General features: G+C 38.0%; 2 protein-coding genes across 6 annotated transcripts in view; one reads left to right on the forward strand and one right to left on the reverse strand.

Annotated features, from left to right (window-relative positions):
• Positions 1 to 12,119, forward strand: part of LOC131686061 (1-phosphatidylinositol 4,5-bisphosphate phosphodiesterase epsilon-1-like) — an 84,397-nt gene extending 72,278 nt beyond the window's left edge. For all 5 annotated transcript variants that reach the window (XM_058970188.1, XM_058970186.1, XM_058970187.1 and 2 more), the window contains exons 9-15: positions 893 to 1,026; positions 1,698 to 1,915; positions 2,003 to 2,240; positions 3,834 to 4,045; positions 4,106 to 4,263; positions 4,324 to 4,460; positions 4,513 to 12,119. In XM_058970188.1, coding sequence (XP_058826171.1) covers positions 893 to 1,026; positions 1,698 to 1,915; positions 2,003 to 2,240; positions 3,834 to 4,045; positions 4,106 to 4,263; positions 4,324 to 4,460; positions 4,513 to 7,022 — 3,607 coding nt within the window. In that variant the 3' untranslated portion in view covers positions 7,023 to 12,119. The remainder of the gene's footprint in view (positions 1 to 892; positions 1,027 to 1,697; positions 1,916 to 2,002; positions 2,241 to 3,833; positions 4,046 to 4,105; positions 4,264 to 4,323; positions 4,461 to 4,512) is intronic.
• An 8,896-nt stretch (positions 12,120 to 21,015) lies between these two features.
• LOC131681198 (uncharacterized) lies at positions 21,016 to 21,624 on the reverse strand. Its single transcript, XM_058961907.1, has one exon. The coding sequence runs from the start codon at positions 21,622 to 21,624 to the stop codon at positions 21,016 to 21,018; it is 609 nt and encodes a 202-aa protein (XP_058817890.1).
• Positions 21,625 to 21,738: the final 114 nt, after the last annotated feature.

Genomic DNA, 21,738 nt, shown 5'->3' on the forward strand with positions numbered 1-21,738 from the left:
CTCATTTTTCATTGGTACTTATTTATCGGTACGGATACGATATTTACCTCTTGTTGAGGCTTTATATCACACAATTGGGTATGTTGCCAAATGGCAACAGCTTGCATTTAAGGGTTAACTACATTAGTAGATTGTTAACTTTTAACAACTCCGCGAAAAAGATCACGAGTGTAAATTAGGAAGAAATATTCATCTTATTAGTAAAAGTCATGCTGCTAATTCTGTGATTATTTGGACTACAATCAATTGCTCTTAAATAGGTATTGATGTCGTTTGCCTTCCTTGTTATAAAAAGTAGTTCAATAACAAAACCAGTCTTCATTTTTTGTCATACCCTGGGACATTTGTTTTTCTTTTAATGAAAAATTATGTGCATTAGTACTCAAACAAGAGCAAGAATTTGAAGTGTACAGATCGGAAAACTAGAATTTGCAGGTTCATTAAGAAAATGTTAGATATTTTACGGACTATTTTTTTGTCTATTGCTGGAAGGAATCCAGCTTAGGCAAAATTACTGCGATTCACTTGAATCTACAATGGTAATGTGAGACTAGCGCCTTTTCACCATGAGAACCTACAAAGGAGAAATTTTGGATTTTGCTTGAGCCGCCCGTTTCGGGATAGACTCTGTTTTTGAGTCGCTCCTAACATGGAGACACTCTTCTGTTTTACCCATCTCTGTTGGCATACGACCAACGATCACACCAGTGTTGAAAACTTCACTTTCGCTATGGTTGCTCGTTCCCCAGCAAGGAACGCGGTGAGGTATGAGATAGATGTTTTGTATAAGAGTTGAATGACTATCACACAAGGTATTTGTTTTATCAGATCCAATAAAGTCTTATACGCCAAGCGACTTCATTTAGAGTTACTTACTCAATTTTTCCCACAGCATACTTACAAGACCTGATCTTCGAGATATTTTCAATCAGTTGGCGGTGGCGTCGGTTTGTCGGACGTTGTTGAATGGCGAGAAAAGTAGGAGCGCTCCTGAACTCTCTGAAGCCGCAGTTAAACGAAAAATTGGTAGGTTTTTTTTTCAAAAATTAGAAAATATATGTATAAGCTTACCAAACGAAATTATTTCAAACAATGGAAAACTTGGTTCATCCATAAATGGCATAGCATTATATGTGGGAGAGGTGGTGATGTGTGACAATAGAGAAATAGTGAGTTATAGTAAGTTACCTAACTTTATCACAAAAAGACGTCCATCTCGAGCGTTTGAGTTGTGTGAACATAAACGGTCCGTTAAAACCTAGTTCGGCATTTATCAGTGGAAGCGCTACCGTTGTCATATCAAATCGACAGATGATCTGGTAAATAATTGATGGTATCCAGCATATAATTAGTTAATTACATTGTAATTATCTCTGTACTAAATAGATCATGTCTCATTTTATAAATGGTAACGTAATGGAAAAAAGAATAGCGCTTATAGACCATTTGTTCGGTGACAAAACATGGATAATTAGTGATTGAATATACTTCCAGTGAAATCTCTTTTCTGATTTGATAATGCTCGCTCGCAAATTTCTTCCGATTCACAATGTGTGTTATTTTCAGAACAAATTATTACGATAGGAAAGTGGAGTCTTTAAAATTCCTCATGAAATGCTACTACATTTATGGATGCTGAAGTACATTATTACCTCGACAGCGATAGTGATTCTAGAACCTGTTTACTTTTTCGATAGGACTTCTCACACGTAATTGTTCACTGGATTTGGATTTATCGGACAAAAAGCATACCCGTAAAAAACACTTTGATGCTATTGCAGCGGCCTGTATCGATGTTGGCAATGATTTTCTGTCGTGTAACAATAAGGTGATTACAATGTCAACGCTTAAAAAGTTTCTAGAAAATCGACAGATGGAGCTGTTGAGCGATGAAGACGTGAAAGCAATTATACAGGTAAATGGCATTTCCTGTTTTTTCTTTCTACTCCAACCTTCCTATACTTCGCCAATATTACTGAGCCTTGTTTTATTCTATTTTCAGCGTCACGAGCCGGAAGCTGTGCATCGCATCGAAAATTGTATGAGCTTTGAAGGGTTTGCTCGGTATATGATAGACAAAAATAATTATGCATTCCTTAGCGAACTTATGCCTGAAAGTTCATATATGAATTTGCCTCTTTCGCAATATTACATTGCATCATCACACAACACCTATCTCACCGGTCACCAATTAAAAGGCGAAAGTTCGGTAGAACTATACAGTCAAGTGCTACTTACAGGTACGTTGTAATAACCGTATTGAACATCATACAAATAATTATATTATAATAGTAAATTAAATATTAGTTCGCGTCTTTGGAAGTGATTATATTACCGCAGTCCAGTAATATAGACTTTTTACACTTCAATTATCAAACCAATGGTTACATACGATTCAATAATGTGTTGGCCCAGAGTGGAAAGCAAAAAGACTTGGCTGGAACTATCAAATGCCCAAAGTGTTGCTTGTCTAGTAATCGCGGGATCAACAAATCGACTCCAATAATTGCCTTGTAAGCACACTGAGAGAATATATTTGAAAATCTGCTATGAATAGGTTTCGTACAAGCAAATTACTTCATACAAATTATGAATCATTCGTGTTTCTTATTTCTACTGTGAGTTTTTTATAAATGCCACAAAATGACTCGTGGGCCTATCACGAATCGATTTCATTAGTCGAACGAATTATTGTTTTTTGTTTCTTGGGGTTTTAACCATTTGGACATTCGCCCATATAATATAGGATTACAAACAGGCTTGTTATTTGCACACACACAATGTGCCACAAAGAGCGAAGTCCCCCGATTAGAAATAGAGCAGCACAAAAACACTGCGATGTGCAGAACGACACCACAAAGAGAAACTTGAAAACGAAAAAGAGTAAGATCTGTGGTGCGCTAAGAGCTGCACAATTTCGTTCAAAGAGTCACCTTGAAGAGCCACTTTTTTGTGACTCCCCTCACTGGAAAGCAGGTAGGAAGACGAATCAAACTACAATTCAGATAAAGTTTGATCGGAAGAACGTTTTTAAAATGTTTTTTGTTGCCTTCTCTGGTTCCATGGGCGTGGGACCAAGATGCACACTAAAGTGTCTCTTTATTTCTACTCTTTGTTGTGTGCAGCCATGGAGGAGAATATGGCCTGTTCTAATGATCCTGCCACTTCTAGTTTTCCACATCCTTGCTCTCACTTGAGTACTATGGCTCTAATGTTCATAACTTTCCCCACCCAGTAATCTCTAGCTAATTGAACGTCGTTAAAATGTAAAAAAGAAAATGTGACTAACATAGTCGAAATAAAAAAAGGAATTAAACGGATATGTTTTGTGTATTCAGATGAAGTTTTTATTTAAATTAGTTGCTCATGAGCTCAACTTTCATGAAATTATCTTGAATCTATTTGTTAAATCGTACGAATTGTTTAAATTTACGAAAAACTACATTCTATTTATGCTCATAGTTCGTAATATATGTGCATAATGATCGTAATGAACGAAACCGATTCGTTATCAATACAAGAAATTTATTTTCTACTATTCACGAGCAACCCGTCAAAATAATATAAATAAATTCAAAAGAGCATTAATATCATAAATATATATCAAGAAAAAGAATAATAAATTTCATGATTAATTTTCGTAAACGTTTTTATGTTTATTTTTTAGTATGTTCTGGTTATACACCTTTAAAATTTTTCGTAAATATTGCTAAATTATTCTGTTCTTTCACACGTATACACCTGTTATATGCAATTGTATAACATCCATTAGCTAACACAAATAAAATTGATTTATCATTGAAAATTATTTCTGCTCTCATTACATTTACCAGGTGCACGATGTGTCGAATTGGACTGCTGGGATGGAGATGATGGTACGCCAGTTATTTACCACGGTCATACATTCACTACTAAAATCCCCTTTCGGGCTGTCGTGGAAGCAATAAACAAATCGGCGTTCGTGCAGTCTGTTTACCCAGTGATTCTTTCAATAGAAAATCATTGTTCGGTTGCTCAGCAGCAACGAATGGCAAACATTTTTCAGGTAATCTATTGGCTACCAACCCATCCCTGATTAACTAATCAAAGTGTTTGTCTTTAACAGTCTATCTTTGGTGAGAAACTGGTGACTAATTTTCTCTTTGACCAAGATTACATGGATGATCCTCTTCTGCCTTCCCCGCTGTCACTGAAGTATAAAATACTCATCAAAAACAAAAAGCTGGTTGTAGAAGTTCCGGCTACTTTATCAACTGGTTTGACGTAAGAGACAAATGCTCAATATATTACAAATATCTATAGTATGAAATATATTATTTTCAGTCGTCAAAATACATATAAACAGTCGAATTTGCCAAGCAGAGCAAGCTCTATTATATCAAATACTAGTGGAAGCTCATTGAACGAAGAATTTAGTGACGATGAGTATGAAGATGATGATGACTTCGACAATATTGATGGTAATTGAATAATACTTTATATAACGTTCAATCATAATATTTTATTTTTCAGAAAAAACATATCACACAAACTGGGGATCAATAGAGGATAAGTCTAGACATAGTGTGTCGCACGCAAATATTTCGACTCCAACCAAACAACAACCCGTGCAGCTGCAGCACCAGTTTTTCCAGCAGCAATATCACCACCACCAGCAGGACGATCGATCTCGCAAGCGAAGCAATCAGATAGCTCGTGAGCTATCGGATTTAGTAATCTACATCCAAGCAATAAAATACCGCGGCCTCAATCCATACAGTCCCCATAATTCAATACGTGCCAATCCAAGACATCTACTCAAGACCAGCGGAAGCGTGGTAACTGTCGGTAGTATTCTGAAAAACAGTTCAGGCGATACCCTGAGCTTGCCATCATCTGGTCATTTATCAGATCGCTCAGATATACTTTCGCTAAACTACGATTCGTCTAGTATTAGTGGAAGCGAGAGTCATTTGCTACCATCAACGCGGACACGTACCATGCCCAATGCTAATCATCCATGCTACCAGTGTTCATCGTTGAATGAAGCTAGCGCTAAAAAACTATGTCGAAAGGATCCTCTGGGACTAATTGCCCATACAGAAACACAACTGATGCGAACATATCCCGCCGGTCTTAGAATAGATTCCTCAAATTTCAATCCAGTATTTTTTTGGTCATTTGGATTTCAGATGGTGGCACTAAACTATCAAACTGAAGACATGCCCATGCATATCAACAAAGCAATGTTTGAGGAGAACAATAGTTGCGGGTACGTTCGGAAACCAGATGTGCTCTGGAATAGATCTCATCTGATGTACAGAAGGTTCAATCCTTTCGAAAAAGAGTTCGATGGATTGCACGTGACACAATTAGTGATAAATATTGTTTCGGGTCAATATTTAAATCATGTAACGGGTGGTGCAAGTATTCACGTGGAAATAGAATTACTGGGTATTCCGATTGATTATGGAAGGAGGAAAACGAAACCCACCCGGCTCCATCTCTTCAATCCAGTATGGAATGAAACGTTCTTTTTCAAAATAATGTTTCATGATTTAGCATTTCTCAAATTCACTGTTTATGAATCGGAATCGGTTGTAGTTGCTCAAAGGGTAATATCCCTTAAATGTTTTCGACCCGGATATCGACATGTGCGCCTTAGGTCTCCAACGAACCAGCCGCTAAATATGGCATCTTTGTTTGTATATACGCGCGTGGAGGAGGAAGGTTTAGATCGATCGTATGGTGAAATAGATGAACAGTACCTTCAGCAAACTCGATTAGCCAATCGGAAAGATTTCTTAGACGAAGGGGAGCCTCATCTAGAGAGTAAAGTTCCACTACTGAAGCGAAAGACATTTTTCTGCACCGTTTACGATGCTGTACCAAATAACCCTTTCACAATTCTTAAAATTACCCAAGAATGCACAACGAAAGACGTACTCACGATGGTGTTGCAAAAGATGAACAAGCCACGAACGGATATCACAAACTATATTTTAATAGAAGAAGTATACACGGGCTGGGAGAAAAAAGACAAAAGACATCCGCCGACGCAGCGTGTTTTGGATATGACAGAGAAACCGTTGCAAGCTCAAGCCTGCTGGAAAGGCGATGGACGTTTTATATTGAAACGAATAGGCAATGACCCAAGCAGCCGTGCCTGGGTTACATCCATCAGGCGAACAACGGAAGCTAGAAGAGCGTCAATAGCCACAACAACATGCGGGAGTGAAACAACATCTGGCCAGGAACCAGGAACAACAGCCGATGATCCACTTGCACTGGAAAATGTCGATAATTTTCTCGTATGCGTATTCAATGTATCGCATGATATACCATATGCGATCTTGAGAGTACCTATGAAATCGACGGCACAGGATGTACTAGCCCAGGCTCTATTGAAAGCACGTCGATTAGATAACCCCAACAACTTCGTGTTAGTAGAAGAATTAAATTACAGTAACAAAAGCAATGATACAATGCAGCGAATATTGATGGACGATGAAAACGTTCACATGACCCAGGCAAACTGGAAATCGATAGGACGCTTTGTTATCCACGAGCGAAACCAACTCACCCCATCTACAATTCGCAAAACAATCCTGCCTATAGAGAAGATCAGTCGTGGCTTCAGTATCAGTCGCGGCTCGTCATCTTCATCAACATCAGTCCACTCACTCGCATCAAAATCGCCTATTCAGGTCGCGCTCAGCGATCCAACTACATCGAGAATAAAATGTCGGTCCGCTGAGACGTCGTCTTATGCAGTCAAAGCGAGACATTCGCACTCCGGATCGGGATCAGGTGGTTCTGGAGGAAGTTCAGGAGAGCGACACAAGTACACTTCAGAGAAAGATACGTCATTCTCAAGTAACTCAAGTAGCAGTAATGCCACATCGAAGTCAGTAAATCGACGGGAAGTACATTCCGAAGGGGAAACACTTAGTGACGATGAGGCCAAGGAGAGTGATATTCTTTCGACTATGTCACGGTTTAAGCGTATGTCGATAAAGAAACTTAAATCGTGGAAATCTTAAACACCTGTAAATGTCCGTTGATACTTCCCGGAATATTTTTATCATCACGGTAAACGATTAATGATTTTAATCAGAAATATCGCATTAGGTAGATTATCGATTCTGAACAATTCTAATCAGGCATAGATCAAGTACCATAGATAGTAATGGTTGAACAAGTAATGAGATCACTAGTAATGCTTGCATTATGAATATACATTGTTGCATAAATTAATTGCTTGTACATTCAATCACATTTAATCGACATAATTTGCTCTTTCAAAAAAGCACTTTCTTGAGTTAGATCAAAACCTAGTGACAAATTGTTTAGAAAAAAAACAACCCACACAGCTGTGTTTCAATTAGACGATATTATGGTTTTATTCATCTATTTCATAAATGTGAATAAATTCATTGTCAAAATCTGAAAATGACCAATTTTTTGGTGGTATTGCAGAGTGATGAGTGATAAGCAAAAAGATAAACATTTATTATTGGCCATTTTTTCTCAAGGTCATGTTACGGTTTGTTTGCTTAAGGTCGAATTTAAGAAATGATTATGTATGGATGGTTGTCTTCTTTGCTTATCAGTGATAAGTTATCACTCCAGTGAGCCATTTTTCCAATTCTACAAAGCTGTTTAAAAAATGACAATAGAATCTAGTGTAGTTTGCCTATTTTCGTTGATATCACACTTCAATATATACCAGGAAACATACAGAGTCATAGATCACGAATAATGTGAAGAAGATCAGATTATGTGTCAATGGCTGATTAAGTATAGCAGCTAAGGAATATTGGTCCGGGTACTGGTGGTACGATCGGGTGTGATCAAATTCATCTAATTGATTAATTCATTGAAAACATTAAGGTAGTCTCAAAGTAAATAGAATTTGTATACGCCAAAGAAAAGTTTGCTTTTGTTGAGATCAACGACGTGCGATACAATATAAGAGGATCACTAATTTTTATTTATCATGTTTGTGATATGCACAACAATCCTACCTATCACACGCAAGCCTAAATTTCGAAATTGCAGCAAACCGCAATCCTATTTAGAGGGTAGTGATAAATTGATTGATAAATTGATAAATTAATTTGATTGATTGCGCTATATGATATCAAATTCTGATTTCATTTGGTTGTGTTTACGTACTACGAATTTTCTGATTATTAATTTATTGACAAACTGTAAAATTAAATACTTGTTTATTAACAACAACAACAAAATACATCATACTGAGATTTAAATTCGCTCTCTTTGATAATAGAAACAGTTTTTTGTTTGATTCTGTAGGACAAACTTTTGCGCACGATTTTGAAATGTCTTCTTTAAGTGTTGTGATTGTAATTGTTTATTGGTGGCTTTAACCAACTGGTCATCACCCGTTCTTTAAGTGTTAAAAATGGGAGAAAAAGACGAAAGTGCAAATCAATTTTAGATACCACCAGGCAGTTGTGGAAACTAAATTGAAATTAGAGCCCCCAGCAAACCATGTTTGTAATCCAGTGTTTTTCCATTATTTCCGCCGCATACGCACTTTCGCTTCGACGTTGTACTCGTTGAATTTTTCGATATATTGAGCTGGTAAAAGAGCATTAGACTATTATTTGTTGATGTTCGGTTCTGTGGAATAACGTGCTAGCGATGGTATTAGAAGAGTGGTGTATGAAAGGTGTGCATATTTCCTCTGTTTACTTCGTTAAAGTTATATGTTAGGGGGATGTGTTCGATTATCGGCACACTTTGGATTTTGGCTTACAACATTACTCCAATCGAACAATATATGGGAATAAGCATACCAATGGAAAGCTAGAGGCCTTAGCTAATAATTTATGAAAGAATTTATTTTATTCTGTCAACTTGAAAAAAATTATTAACAATTTAGTAAAATGCTAATTTTTTACCATTTTGAAAAATGTTGTCGGTTGTCGGCACCCCAAGAAAATTGACTAAAAACAGAGAAATATTAATGATAATCATCAAGATTCAAAAGGAAAAGGAAATTTATTCATTTCAACAGCCATCAAAGGCATTATGAACAGCATTTTTCATCACAACCATAATATGTGTATGTGAAAAACTAGTGCGAATATTAGGCACTGCTAATGCACTGACGGATTGAATTCACTGCAATTGAATTAGTTTCAGGCAGTTCTCCATCGCCCCCCCCCCAAGTTGCCTGGTCGTGACAATCTGGTATATACAGTACTACCTAGCGGTAAAAAACGACCAGGTGAGCTTTCTTCATGTAAATGTAAAACGCTAAACCGGAAGTCGGCTTCCTGGTTTTCGGAATGATGCCAAAGATCGATCTCTGGTATCTATTGGTAAAGTCCGTTCCAAAATATCCATATTGATTAGGTTATTGAGAGCATTTGCCACAAAAAATGGGGACAACCGAATTTAATAACCTTTTTGAAAACTGATTAAAAAAATTTGTGGCGAACATTTCGGTGCCAGTCAATGTTGAATCACAAAATAGAATACATTCACATCGAAAATACTCAATGCGAATTCTTTTTTGATCGATTTACTTCTTTCTATAATTTAAGTACAGTTTCACTTGTTCAAAAAATATTTTAAGTTTAGAACAGAATCTTCGAGTCTGTTTGCTTCAGCAATCAGCACAAAAAGATCGTGCTAATATAACACACAAATAATATTTATCAGAATGTTCATGTCTGGTTTCTGTCAAAAGCTACATAGGTGTGCCGACAACCGACCAGTGCCGGCAACCTAACACTTTCCCCTATACATTAATTTCATTTTATCAGAATTAAAGTGGAATTCGAAAATGATTAAATGCGATCCTGAATTGACATAGGAAAAAAAAGTTGCTACTTCTGATATTCGTTTTGTTGAAACGAAAAAAGAAAGGGTTTTGGTCTTTATAGCTTTGTTTTTTTTAAATGTTGTTATAGAGGCTTTAACCTTAAGGTCATTCGCCTCTTCGGGTTAGAAAAATCTCTAACCCTATGTGCGGGGTTGGGACTCGAACCCAGGTGAGCTGCGTGAAAGGCAATCGACTTACCAATTACACTATGCCCGCCCCTCATAGTTTTGTTATTTATGTTTTAATGATGCATGAAGTAGGAAAAAGGCCATTAAATTACACCGTTGATTGAATACATATGAAAAGTTTAAATAAACCTAGGTAAGCGCTAGAGCTGTAAAAAAAGTTTTCTTACTATAAGGCCTCAACCGGATTTTTGAAATATTAGCCTGATTTTGAAATATTAGCTACTCCTTTCCAACCGGAACCACAAGTCATATGAAAATATTGCGATTTTTACAGCTTCAGCGAATTAACAATGTTTCATTTCAATGTTTATTGCCTTGAGCCAATGTTCATACTTTTTGATATTTTGATGAAAAAGTAATCATTGTGCGGATTACTATAAGCTAAGTTTTAATCAACAATACTCAGTGCGGTATGTTTCCTTGACAACCTTTTTAAATGTTTTATCGAAATAAAACATTGTCAATTCGCTGATGTAGTGAAAATCGCGATTATTTCAAGTAACTTGTGCAAGTGATTCCGGTTGGAATTTTAATGAAAGAAACAGCTTAAATTTCTTATTTTGCTTATATTTTTAAAATCCGCTTGAGCAGTAATATCTATCTGGGTTAGCACTCGAGGAAAGCCAATAATCAAAATAAGGAATCGAATTCCTATTGTGATGTCAACATCAAATTGAAATTTTGTTTTCGCTCTGATGTACTTATATACATTGAGTTTCTTCAAGTTATTTCTGTTTTTCTTTTATTGACATAACATACATTAGAATTCTTATTTCGTTATAATAAAAAATATCTACATTGTATAGAGTTTTCAATTTGTTCTTGTTCTGATAGCAGAGATAGTTTTCTGTGTGTTGTCACAGGGCATATTTTTTGCTCTTGATTTTGTATTTTTAACCATAAACAAAATGATAATAACCTGAGGAATCATTACCTGCGATATCAAATATAATTTTCAATTTGATATCATACTTTAGGAACAATATCGAGTTAAATTTTTGATTGGATATGCTCAGGGTTGCGAATAGAACTAGAAAGTTTGTTTCGTATGACAAAAATAGCTTACGCCATTGACCCTTGTCGTTTCAACCATATCTCCAATTGTGCACATAGGTAAGCAGCTCAGCTGGGTTTGATTCCCAAATCTCGCTCATAGGGTTAGAATTTTTCTAACTAGAAGAGAAGCGAATGACCCAAAGTTCAAAATCTTTTTTAAAAGAAATATGTAGAAATTCCTAAAAAAAATAATCAGCTTGATTTTTTAACCGTGATCGACAAAACCGCCTTCAACATGGTAACTGCAAAACAAACTGCGCAAAACTAATACATATTATAACGATTTAGACACTTTTGGATGCTTTGGATTAAGGAACCCATCCACTTTTCAGACCCAATTGAAATTTTCCGACCTAATTCATCTAACCCTCGAAAATCTAGATTCCGTGAGGCTTGATCCAATACTAGGTCACGTTTTTGTGGTTTGAAATAGAAGCTTAGCAGTGTGAGTGTCTACCACGGTACCCTATAGGATACATATTCTAAAGGAGTGTCAAAAAGAAAGGGAGTTCAAATAATACGCATGTAAAGTAGCCTTGTGTTAAAGTTAAATCACGACACCTACTTAGTAATTTTATATTTGCAGGTAAAAATAATTAAAAGGCAAGCGAAAGAAAATAAAATGTACCTCTAAATTGTTAAATCTGTTTCTGAAATTCAATGCAGATAAAATCATTGTAAGTTGGAGCACCAGTTTGATTACCAGAACATTAGTTAAATGTGTGCTTAAAAAGTCTACATACGGAAATCGTAAACAGATTACAAAATACTCAGAAATTATGAGAGAAAACTATGTGATAACTATAAATTAACACTTTTAAAGAATAAATGGTAGATGCTCATTGACCATACATTAATATCATTACTGTATAAATGTAAATATAAATACGACAGTTCAAATAATGTTAAACATAATAATAGATTTCATATGAATATTGCATTTGTACGGTTTGCGGAAGCTTATAGAAATACGACATTCATTGTTAGTTGTTTGAATTCCAGTAGATTTCCAAATACACAAGACACAAATATTTTAACCGGTATTTTTTAATGTATTCTACTGTGGCCTTGTTACGTTCTGGTGCTATCTCGTTGTTCTTCGCACCATTACACTATGGGGAGACATGTGACCAAAAATCGAAAGTTTCATCAACTCTTCCCGACCAGGAGAAAATAACTATCCAATAACCCGAGCCTACTATTTTGTGCTATCACACCAAAACCTGGTATTAATTGATTATTAATACCTCAATGAGGTATAATACTTTTTTTATACTATTTATGTATTCCAGTGATTTTCACAAATACCTTATTGAATACTGCCATACAGTGAATTTTGTTATTGGAAGGTTGAAAAGGTTTTGTTAATATTCAGGTATTATAATAACTCGTTTCATTACCAACAAGTAATTCGTAGTACATGTCTCAGTTATTATTTCAGGTGATTTACCTCTTATGCAAGACTCCTCAATACCCTATTGTGGTGTTCAAGCATTGAGTACAATATACCTGAATTTGTTATTTGGTATTCTGAAGTTATTTTCTTCTGCTCGGGTTCAATTCAATTTTACACTAAGCTTTTAAATATGTACACTAGTTATATAATTACTTAATTGGGTAATATTTTACTTAAGTGTGACATCTAGCCAGCCTGCCTGCATACACACCCGAAGTTAAAAATTGCACCGTTTGCAAACATAAGAACAAAAATTACTTGCGCCGCTCTACTACATATATAATAGAGAGGGAAAATCGTGATATAATATTCCAATATGTATGCCTTTGCTTTTTATTAAGGGAACTGATACACCAGCCGTTCATCAAAAGGTGTGTTTTTAGGATTTTTGAAGATGAAAACAAGAGAAACCAATTATCTTTTGCGTATTTTTTCACCCAAAAAACGTTTTTTGGATGCACAAATAATTAAAAATGGCGGATTTATAAACAATTTTGCGCAACAGCTCGCGGCGGACAACTCAAACTCCGTGCAGCATTCCGCCTGATTACCTGAAACAAAAGGTGACATGTTCCCTTATTCGGAAACCTTTACTGCTTAGGATAAACTATAATGGTGTTTGAAATTTCGCATATGGATTATAAGATCTCTCCATAATCAACGCAAATAGAGACAACATAAAAGATGTCGCCCGTTTTTACAGTTTTCTCCGTGTTCGAGTTCATTTTTAAGCACGTTTGGGAGTTTACGTAGGTTTGGTTTCGAGACGATTCAAATTTTCTCGTCGCCCGCCTTCGAGGGACTTCAAAAAAGCAGAAACTAAAGGGGTTTGTTTTTGTAGGTTTGTCTGTTAACGGTCCCAAATGTAATAAAGAGCTGAATGATTTTGCCTCAACCGCAGAACGCATGCCAGACACACTTTCTATTTGTCGCTGCGGTTCGGTCCCTTGCCAGATTAATATATATATATATATATATATATATATATATATATATATATATATATATATATATATATATATATATATATATATATATATATATATATATATATATATATATATATATATATATATATATATATATATATATATATATATATATATATATATATATATATATATATATATATATATATATATATATATATATATATATATATATATATATATATATATATATATATATATATATATATATATATATATATATATATATATATATATATATATATATATGTAGTTATATAGTTATATATTTAATATAGACATTCCGTCCAGTAAAACAATACTCGAGTTCGAAAAGGTTGATGCAGAGGGATCTGTGAGTGCATAGAGAGAATGTGTGCGCTTCCAAACAAACCCGGGTTGGTTGCAGTCACCAAACAATGAATGGTTCGAACTTCGAAGAAATTAGCAACATCAAGTGCTGAATCGATGTGTGCCTGAAAAACATCTACATCATTAGAGAAGTCGTGGGGAATATGCACTACACCCACACACATTAAACATGTTTATGTTGTGGCTGTAGATTGATATTCAGGATGGACAGAGAATGGGGAAAAATCGAAAACCAAAAAAGCAGTTTTATTCCACACCGTTTGTTACATCAGTTTATTCGAAGTGTTACCGATCTTCATAAAAATCAATCAGCTTATGTAGAATGTTCTTACAGTACTGCTGATTGATTTTTATGATGATCTAACACACGGTGTGGAAAAAAACTGCTTTTTTTCGTTTTCGATTTTTGCCCTTTCTCTGTTCAACCTTCAGAGCAGTTTGAGACTGAGACCAGGCCTGTTATTTGCACACACACAATGTGCCACAAAGAGCGAAATACACCGACTAGAAATAGAGCAGCACAAAAACACTGCGATGTGCAGAACGACCGCACAAAGAGAAACTTGAAAACGCTGCACAATTTCATTCGATGAGTCACCTTGAAGAGCCACTTTTTTGTACCTCCCCTCACTGGAAAGCAGGTTGGAAGGCGAATCAAACTACATTTCAGATAAAGTTTGATCGAAAGAACGTTTTTAAAATGTTTTTGTTGCCTTCTCTGCTTCCGTGCGCGTGGGACCAAGATGAACATTCAAGTGCCTCTTTATTTGATCGACCGAAATTAAAAATCGCAAGGACAGAACATGCTTCGTAAAACCCGTTTCAAATATATTAGAATATAAAAATCGAATATAAACTTCAAGCATAAACATCGGACTGGGACATTCCTTTGTAAGAATCGTATAAAAAAACCTTCAGTAAAAACACCGAAAAGAATTAAATCCGATTCTTACAAAGTAGTTTTTGTTAGCCGACTTTTAATCTTAAACATCAAGATATACGGATGCTCCAACGAGAGATTTATTTATTTTTGAACGATTTTTATACTGGATGTTCATCCTTGCCGAGTTTTACGGGTGAGAACTTTTTAAGCGATTCTTATGCTGAAAGATTTCTGTCCGATTTTTATGCTTGAGGTTCATATCCGATTTTTATATTCTAATATGTTTGAAACGGATTTTGCAAAGCATGTTCTACCCTTGCGACTTTTATTTTCGGTTGCTCATTTCTACTCTTTGTTGTGTGCAGCCATTAAGGAGAATGCACGTATGGGAGCAACACATATCGGAGTGAAGAGGTTTATTGTGAAAGAGAAGAGCGGTGGTTCGCATGAAAAGTGCAAAGAGCGTTTTTTATTCTTCTCTTTATTTGCTCTGATGTGCATTACATCCCTGACTGAGACTGATAACGGGTTTCAGAATTGACGAAAGCCGTTTTGAGACTACAATGAGTATCCCACCACTCCATTTTTACCTGTATTTGCCGGGTCGTAATCGTCAGGTGAACTGTGTGCCTTGAGCCGAACAACTAGAGTTAGTAAATTGCACCATTTAGAATGGTTATCTTCCAACGAGAGATATGCGTAGACGCCATATTGAGCCAGGAAAACTGTCAAATGCAAGCCAGCCGAGCCAATCAACTTTTTTAGGAGCACAGCCCGATATAAACAATGGAAATGAGACTTGTCATTTTATCTACATTTCTCTCCGCACATATCTCCCTGAGTATAACTACATTTAGCCACGTCTCGGCCAGAACAACAACATTATGATCACTGTCCGAAACAGCAACTAATCACTCATCGATCTTCATACGCAATCCTCTCAAGTGTTGGTAGTAAATATGACATTGTCGAGCGGCATACTGTGCGACGGCGGAGATAAGAGAGCCAATGGCAGTATCCACTTGGATTTTGTGCATGGGCTGACTGTAATGAAAACTCTTTCAGGGTGCGTCGTATCTTGAATAGCTTCACTGCCACCGATGGCATTACTAGTTTGTTCATTTTTTCCTAGCTCTCCTAACGGTGTACCTGTGTAATCAATTATGGTATGTTCATCAACTGGATACAAAGATAATTCTCTTAGGCTGTGAACCATTTGGCGATTTTTTTAACCTTTAGTTAAAATTTGACAGTTCGAAAGTTATTTTTTCTTGAATGGAAAAATTTAACCGAGAGAGCGAACCATTTGAAAAGTTGACATATGGATAGTTATTTGGAATTGACAGCTGCGAAGACCACAAATTGGTAGAGGTGTGAGCATTTGTCGATATTTTAAAATTAGTTTTTTCCTTGTTACATTAAGTATGACAGTCATAGCCTCGAAAAGTAAACATCCACATCATGAAATAACCCAAACAAATCTTAACACAACACGTTGTCGTTTCCATCTTTATCCCTTAATTTTGTATTGAAAAATATTGACAACCTCAATTAGGTACAGAAAATGTTTCCACCTTTTTATTCTGCATCATGGGCAAAATTTGAACGATCGAGCTGTCAAATTCAACTATCGCTCTCTCAATTTTAACCATGCTCTAAAGTAGGGTTATTTTGCAAATAACTTTCGAAGTGTCAGATTTTAACTAAATGTTAAAAATTTTACCGAATGGTTCACAGAGAGGGTGTGCAGTATCTCGAGTAACTTCGGTAGGCTTTACTTGACTATAAACTGGATTAATCAGCAGGATTCGACTTATGTAGTGTTCTGCATCTACTGAGCGAAGCCATCCGAAACACGTCATATGAGCGGCACGATCCCACAGATGGTGGCATTGAAATTTTCACTCAATCACGCTACAAGGAGCTTATGCGACTTCCATTTTTTCCGGGATAAGTTGAGTCGCAAATTGTACGTCTTCCCAAATAACGTGAGAATAATTTTCTTGATAAAATTTAACTGATTTGAACCAGAGCAAACGCCGTTTTCACGATCAAAATTCAATAACTTCTGAACTGTTAGATTTGGAGATTAGACTTCTTCGAAAAAGTTTCTGGATATGAATAGACGCATCTTTTGATATAATGAGTTAAGTGATTAATTTACCTAAAAGTGAGATAGAAAATTTATTTCCCAAAATAATTTAGCTAGAACTTTGCTGTTTTTAGAAAAGCTCTAGAAAATGTTGTTGTCAAGAACTTTGCTGAAGATACTAAAGCTCTATATAGCAAGAGTAGCGAGATGTGGAGGGCTAAAAACAGTTTTTTTTCTAACTTCTTACGATTATTTTTTATATTAAAAGGGTCTTCTACAAAGCTGAACAGGCAATAAAATACACATACTATGTTGCGTTTCGGCTTCGCCTCATCAGAAACCGACACTAACGTATTGTCGGAATAGATTAGCGCCGGCTTGACGCAAATCCCTTAAAACTAAAACACACTATGTGTTTCAATCAAACGACTGATCAAACGTGATGTCCCGTTCGAGCAGAAGTTCTGTTTATGCCGATGAGACACAAGTGAAGCCGAAACTTGTCTTGGCTTAGCAGGCCTATGCGAAAGCACTATGCTATATTTCACCCTAAGTAGGAAAATTTGGTAAAAACCAAAATTTCTCACTAGGGTGAAAATTTGTTGGTAAAAACCAGTCTTTGTACAGGAGGGCACAAATCCTTATTTCATACTATGTTGCGTTTCGGCTTCGCCTCATCAGAAACCGACACTAACGTATTGTCGGCGCTAATCTATTCCGACAATACGTGAGTGTCGGTTTCTGATGAGGCGAAGCCGAAACGCAACATAGTATGAAATAAGGATTTGTGCCCTCCTGTACAAAGACTGGTTTTTACCAACAAATTTTCACCCTAGTGAGAAATTTTGGTTTTTACCAAATTTTCCTACTTAGGGTGAAATATAGCATAATAAAATACACATTTTTGGTGAAGACAATGAATCTGTAGCTCTTAAAACAAAAAGTTATTGCCGTTTTTCGAATATTTTTAAGTTAACTTACACCTTAAGCAACTTCCTTATTCGCTAAAATTCGCAGATAGCATTGATTGCAATTGAAAGTGCTAACGTTTTGCTTTCCATTGCCTTCAGAATCTCGTTTCTCCGGCGGCTGGAGCGGTGTGAGCCCCAGGCGAGGTGGTGTGCGTTAAAGTCGTCCATGATTATATATGGCGGTGGGAGTTGGCGAATTAGTTCATCTAGTTTCTTGCCTAGAACTGGGACGTCTTGTGGTATGTAAATGGACGCGAGGGGATGGGAAACTTGATCCTCTTTGCGATTGCCAGAAGTCCGAACCAGCGGTAACACACCGCTGGTTCGGAGTTCCCAGGAGAATCGGCCTCCGAACCCCCGGGCGATGCCGGTACCGGTGGCGATTTGGGGATTCTTGGATCGCGAGCACGATAGGGTTGTGGCGAGCTATGATGTTCTGGAGGTCTCCGAGGTTCTGCCGCAGCCCGTTAGTGTTCCATTAGAGAGCCAGCAAGCTGCGGTTGCTGGAGCTGGTGTCATCGGAGTCTGGCTCAGATCCCGTAGGGGTGCTGGGTCGGGAGTCACTGTGGTTGTCGTCGTCGTTGCTCCGCTGTACTTCGTGGGGGTGTTCTCTGGGGTTGTTGTTGCTGTGTGGTCGGTGGCTGGGCGGGCTCGGTGGTATGCATTCTAGAGAAGGTTCAGGGTCGTACGGTTGTTCGGGCGAAAAGCAACGAGAGGTGGTACTTACCCGGTGGGGAGCCGGCCCTCCTGCACCTGCAGCCGCCGAAGGTTCGTCGGTTGGTGCCGGTACGTCCGCGGTCGGGGCTGGTGCAGGGGAGGAGGCTTTTTCCCTAATATTCTTTTTTGTGGTAGTTTTGTCAGTATATAAGATGTTGTTAGTCTGCTCGTAGTTTGTTGTTTCTTTTGTAGGAATTCTGTCGGTATACAAGATGTTGTTGGTTTGCACAGGGTTTGTTGCTGCTTTCTGGTGAAGTGCTACGGGATGCCATGAGCAGCCGGATATTGGGCTGGGTGAGCGTGAAGATCGGTTGTTGTTCCTCGACTTTTTTCCTTGGGTTTCTGGAAGGAAGGTGGGAGCACTGCGCTGTTCTTTTGGTGAAATTTGAGTTGGTGTACTTACCGGGGGTAACCGGGACCCCTACACCGGCAGCCGCCGAGGGGCTCTTCGATAAACTCCGGTACTTCCGCGGTCGGGGCCGGTGCAGGGGAGTGGTTTTTTTCCTTTTCGTTGTTTTGTGGGTTTCGTGGTGGGAAGTTGTATGGTGGAGGGCGATCTGTTTGTCGTCCGCTAGTTCCTCCTAGTGGAGATGTGCTGGGAGATGCGGGTTCGCCAGGTGATATTGTTGGTGGTTGATTAGTCGGATTATGACGGTCGACTGGGCTGCGTTGAGGCTTACTAGCTTGCGGGGCGCTGGAGTCCATCGGGTGGTCCGGTCTTGTTGTTTGCTGTATTAAAAGGGGGTGGGGCAGTTGAACTGTTCTGGTGTGTAACGGGATTAGTACTTGCCTGGGTGGGTACCGACGGTCCCACACCAACAGCCGCCGGGGGCTCTTCGGGGGGACCCGGTATTTCCCTGGACGGGGTTGATGTGGATAGGTTTTTTGTTTTGTTGTTGGTTTCATGTTGGATTTTTTTTTATTTGGCTTAATCTGACAGGTCGATCGACGGGTCGTCGAGGGTTGTTTGATTTTGGAATACTATTACACTGGTTGTAGTCGCAGGGTTCTGTCCATCCCGTGTCATGCTGAGTTTTCTGGGCTTCTTGACTTGCTCCTTTTTTTGGGGGCTTGGTATTTTTCCCTACTCCGGCCGCACAGTGGCTAGAGGCTGACCAAAATCTCAAAAATTTACTTTTGATATATTGATATTTTTCCTAAATTTCTCATGTATTGAATGATGTATATTCAAAATTTTATGATTGGAAATGCATGTTCCTCTTTTAATTTTGGTCCGACTTTAGCACAACTAGTTCCATTGTGTAGAGCAACGAAAGAAACTGGTTAGCGATAAAAATACATTCGGTAAATTAACTTGAAACTACGATTTTTTTCGTTTAAATATGTTTGAGGTAGTCAGATCAAAAATACTGTTTTCACTAATGTATTCTGTACAAATTTCGAAATCATTTCGGAACGGTCACATTGTATACATTCTATGGGAAATAACCTCTACTTTTCGAATATCATGGTCTCGTTCTGCGCCTAGATGCGCAAAAAGGTTTAAGGAGATTTTGAAGCTTTGTTGCTGATATGGAGGCGCATGGTGTTTTGTGTAAAATAGTTAGACAGTCTACAGTAAACCAACACGTTATACAATGGATTTAAAGTAGTGTTCTTCATTTTTTATGATATTGCTGCCATTGGTGAACAGTAACAGAAAATATATCATGAAAACGGGATCGTAGTTATAAGAAAGGTTCAATGACACTGCATGGAAAAAATGCTTTTAATATTTTACGACTTTTGACATTAAAAATGAGCTCAGCACCTCAAAATTAGCTTCCGACTTTTGTTTGAAGATCCGCCACTGTGGGCCGGTGCGAACGGTTTCAGTTGTTGGGAGGTTGAAGGTGAGGCTTGTTTGCGGTTGGATGCCGATCTTGGGTAGTATTATTGTTGGATGGGTGTTTGCTGTTGTTGCTTGTAATTGGGGGGATTTTGTTCGGTGGTGCGTTTCCTATTGTTGTCGGGACATTTCCTATCATTACCGGTTGTTGGTGTTTTTTTGGGTTGTGGATTTCCTGATTGGATTTGTTGTTGTGGTGTTTTGTTTTGTGGCGGAGGGAGGGGCGATTTGGAAGTTCCTCTTTGAAGTTCTTGGACTGCTCTACGCAGGGCGGCCATCTCATTTCGCAGGTCCTTGTTTTGAATACGTTCCTCGATTATTTGTTCTTTCAGTCTTTTGATTGTTGTATCTTTATCGTCCCTTGCGGGTTGACTTTTTGTGGCTTTCTTCAGGGATTCTAGTTCCTGCTTGAACAATTGGATAATGCGGTCTTTTTCGTCGGCGAGTGTGTTCATTCGGGGGTTGATCTAACTCGCGTATGTTTCATTACCTGTTCTGTCCTGTTTCAACATTGCCGGGGCCTCGGGGAAGGTTAGGATGTTGTCGGTTTTGATCTTGATAAGGTGTTTTTCTGCTTCGAAAACGGAGCAGGCGCGGTCTCGTGCCGAATGTTCCCCTTTACAATTCACACAGTAGCTCGTTTTTTGCATTGATTCTCTATGGTTGTCTCGTGCTCCGTTCCGCAGTTTAGGCAGATTTCCTTTTCTTTGCAGTTCTTGCTTCCGTGTCCGAATCGGCCGCACCTGTAGCACTGCATGGGGCTGGAATAGTATCGTCTAACGCTTACCCTCAGCATTCCTAGGTATACATAATCCGGAAGGTACGAACCCTCAAAATAGACGACCAGAAACGGAGTGTTGGTCGGAATTCCACTGACTTTTTTAGTGATTTGGCGTACTTCGATGACCCTTTGCGCTTTGAGTTCTTTCAGTATCAGGTTGGTGGATAGGTTTTTTGTATCTAGGTCGTATATTACACCTGCCGTTTTGTTGAGTATTGGATGCTGTGTAATTTCTATATTGGTCCCATTTACTAACTGTGACATTGCCATGAGCTGGCTGTATACTTTTCGGAAGGAGGTTTTGAGGACGTGCTGTGTACCTCTGGCCTCTTTACTCGCCTTGACTACATCGTTCGGTTCTCTTCCGATGGCATTTTTTAATGACAGGTGAATCAGGAATGGGTTGTAGGGTAGAGACTGCTCGTTTCCCATGGCGTCTTTGGTTGCTCGCATGATTAGAGTAAGAGGGGGTGGATGAATCAGTAGTTATTTATGATTCATGCTCGGAAGTCTTTACTTTCCGCTCGCGCAAGGTCGCGCCATCACGGCTGGCAAACAAAACCGTGT

Source organism: Topomyia yanbarensis, chromosome 2 (genome assembly GCF_030247195.1).
Source record: "Topomyia yanbarensis strain Yona2022 chromosome 2, ASM3024719v1, whole genome shotgun sequence".
In the NCBI taxonomy this organism is placed as follows: Eukaryota; Metazoa; Arthropoda; class Insecta; order Diptera; family Culicidae; genus Topomyia; species Topomyia yanbarensis.

Coding starts and splice junctions, on each gene's coding strand:
- LOC131681198 (XM_058961907.1), bottom strand. CDS start 21,624: ATGCGAGCAACCAAAGACGCCATGGGAAACGAGCAGTCTCTACCCTAC.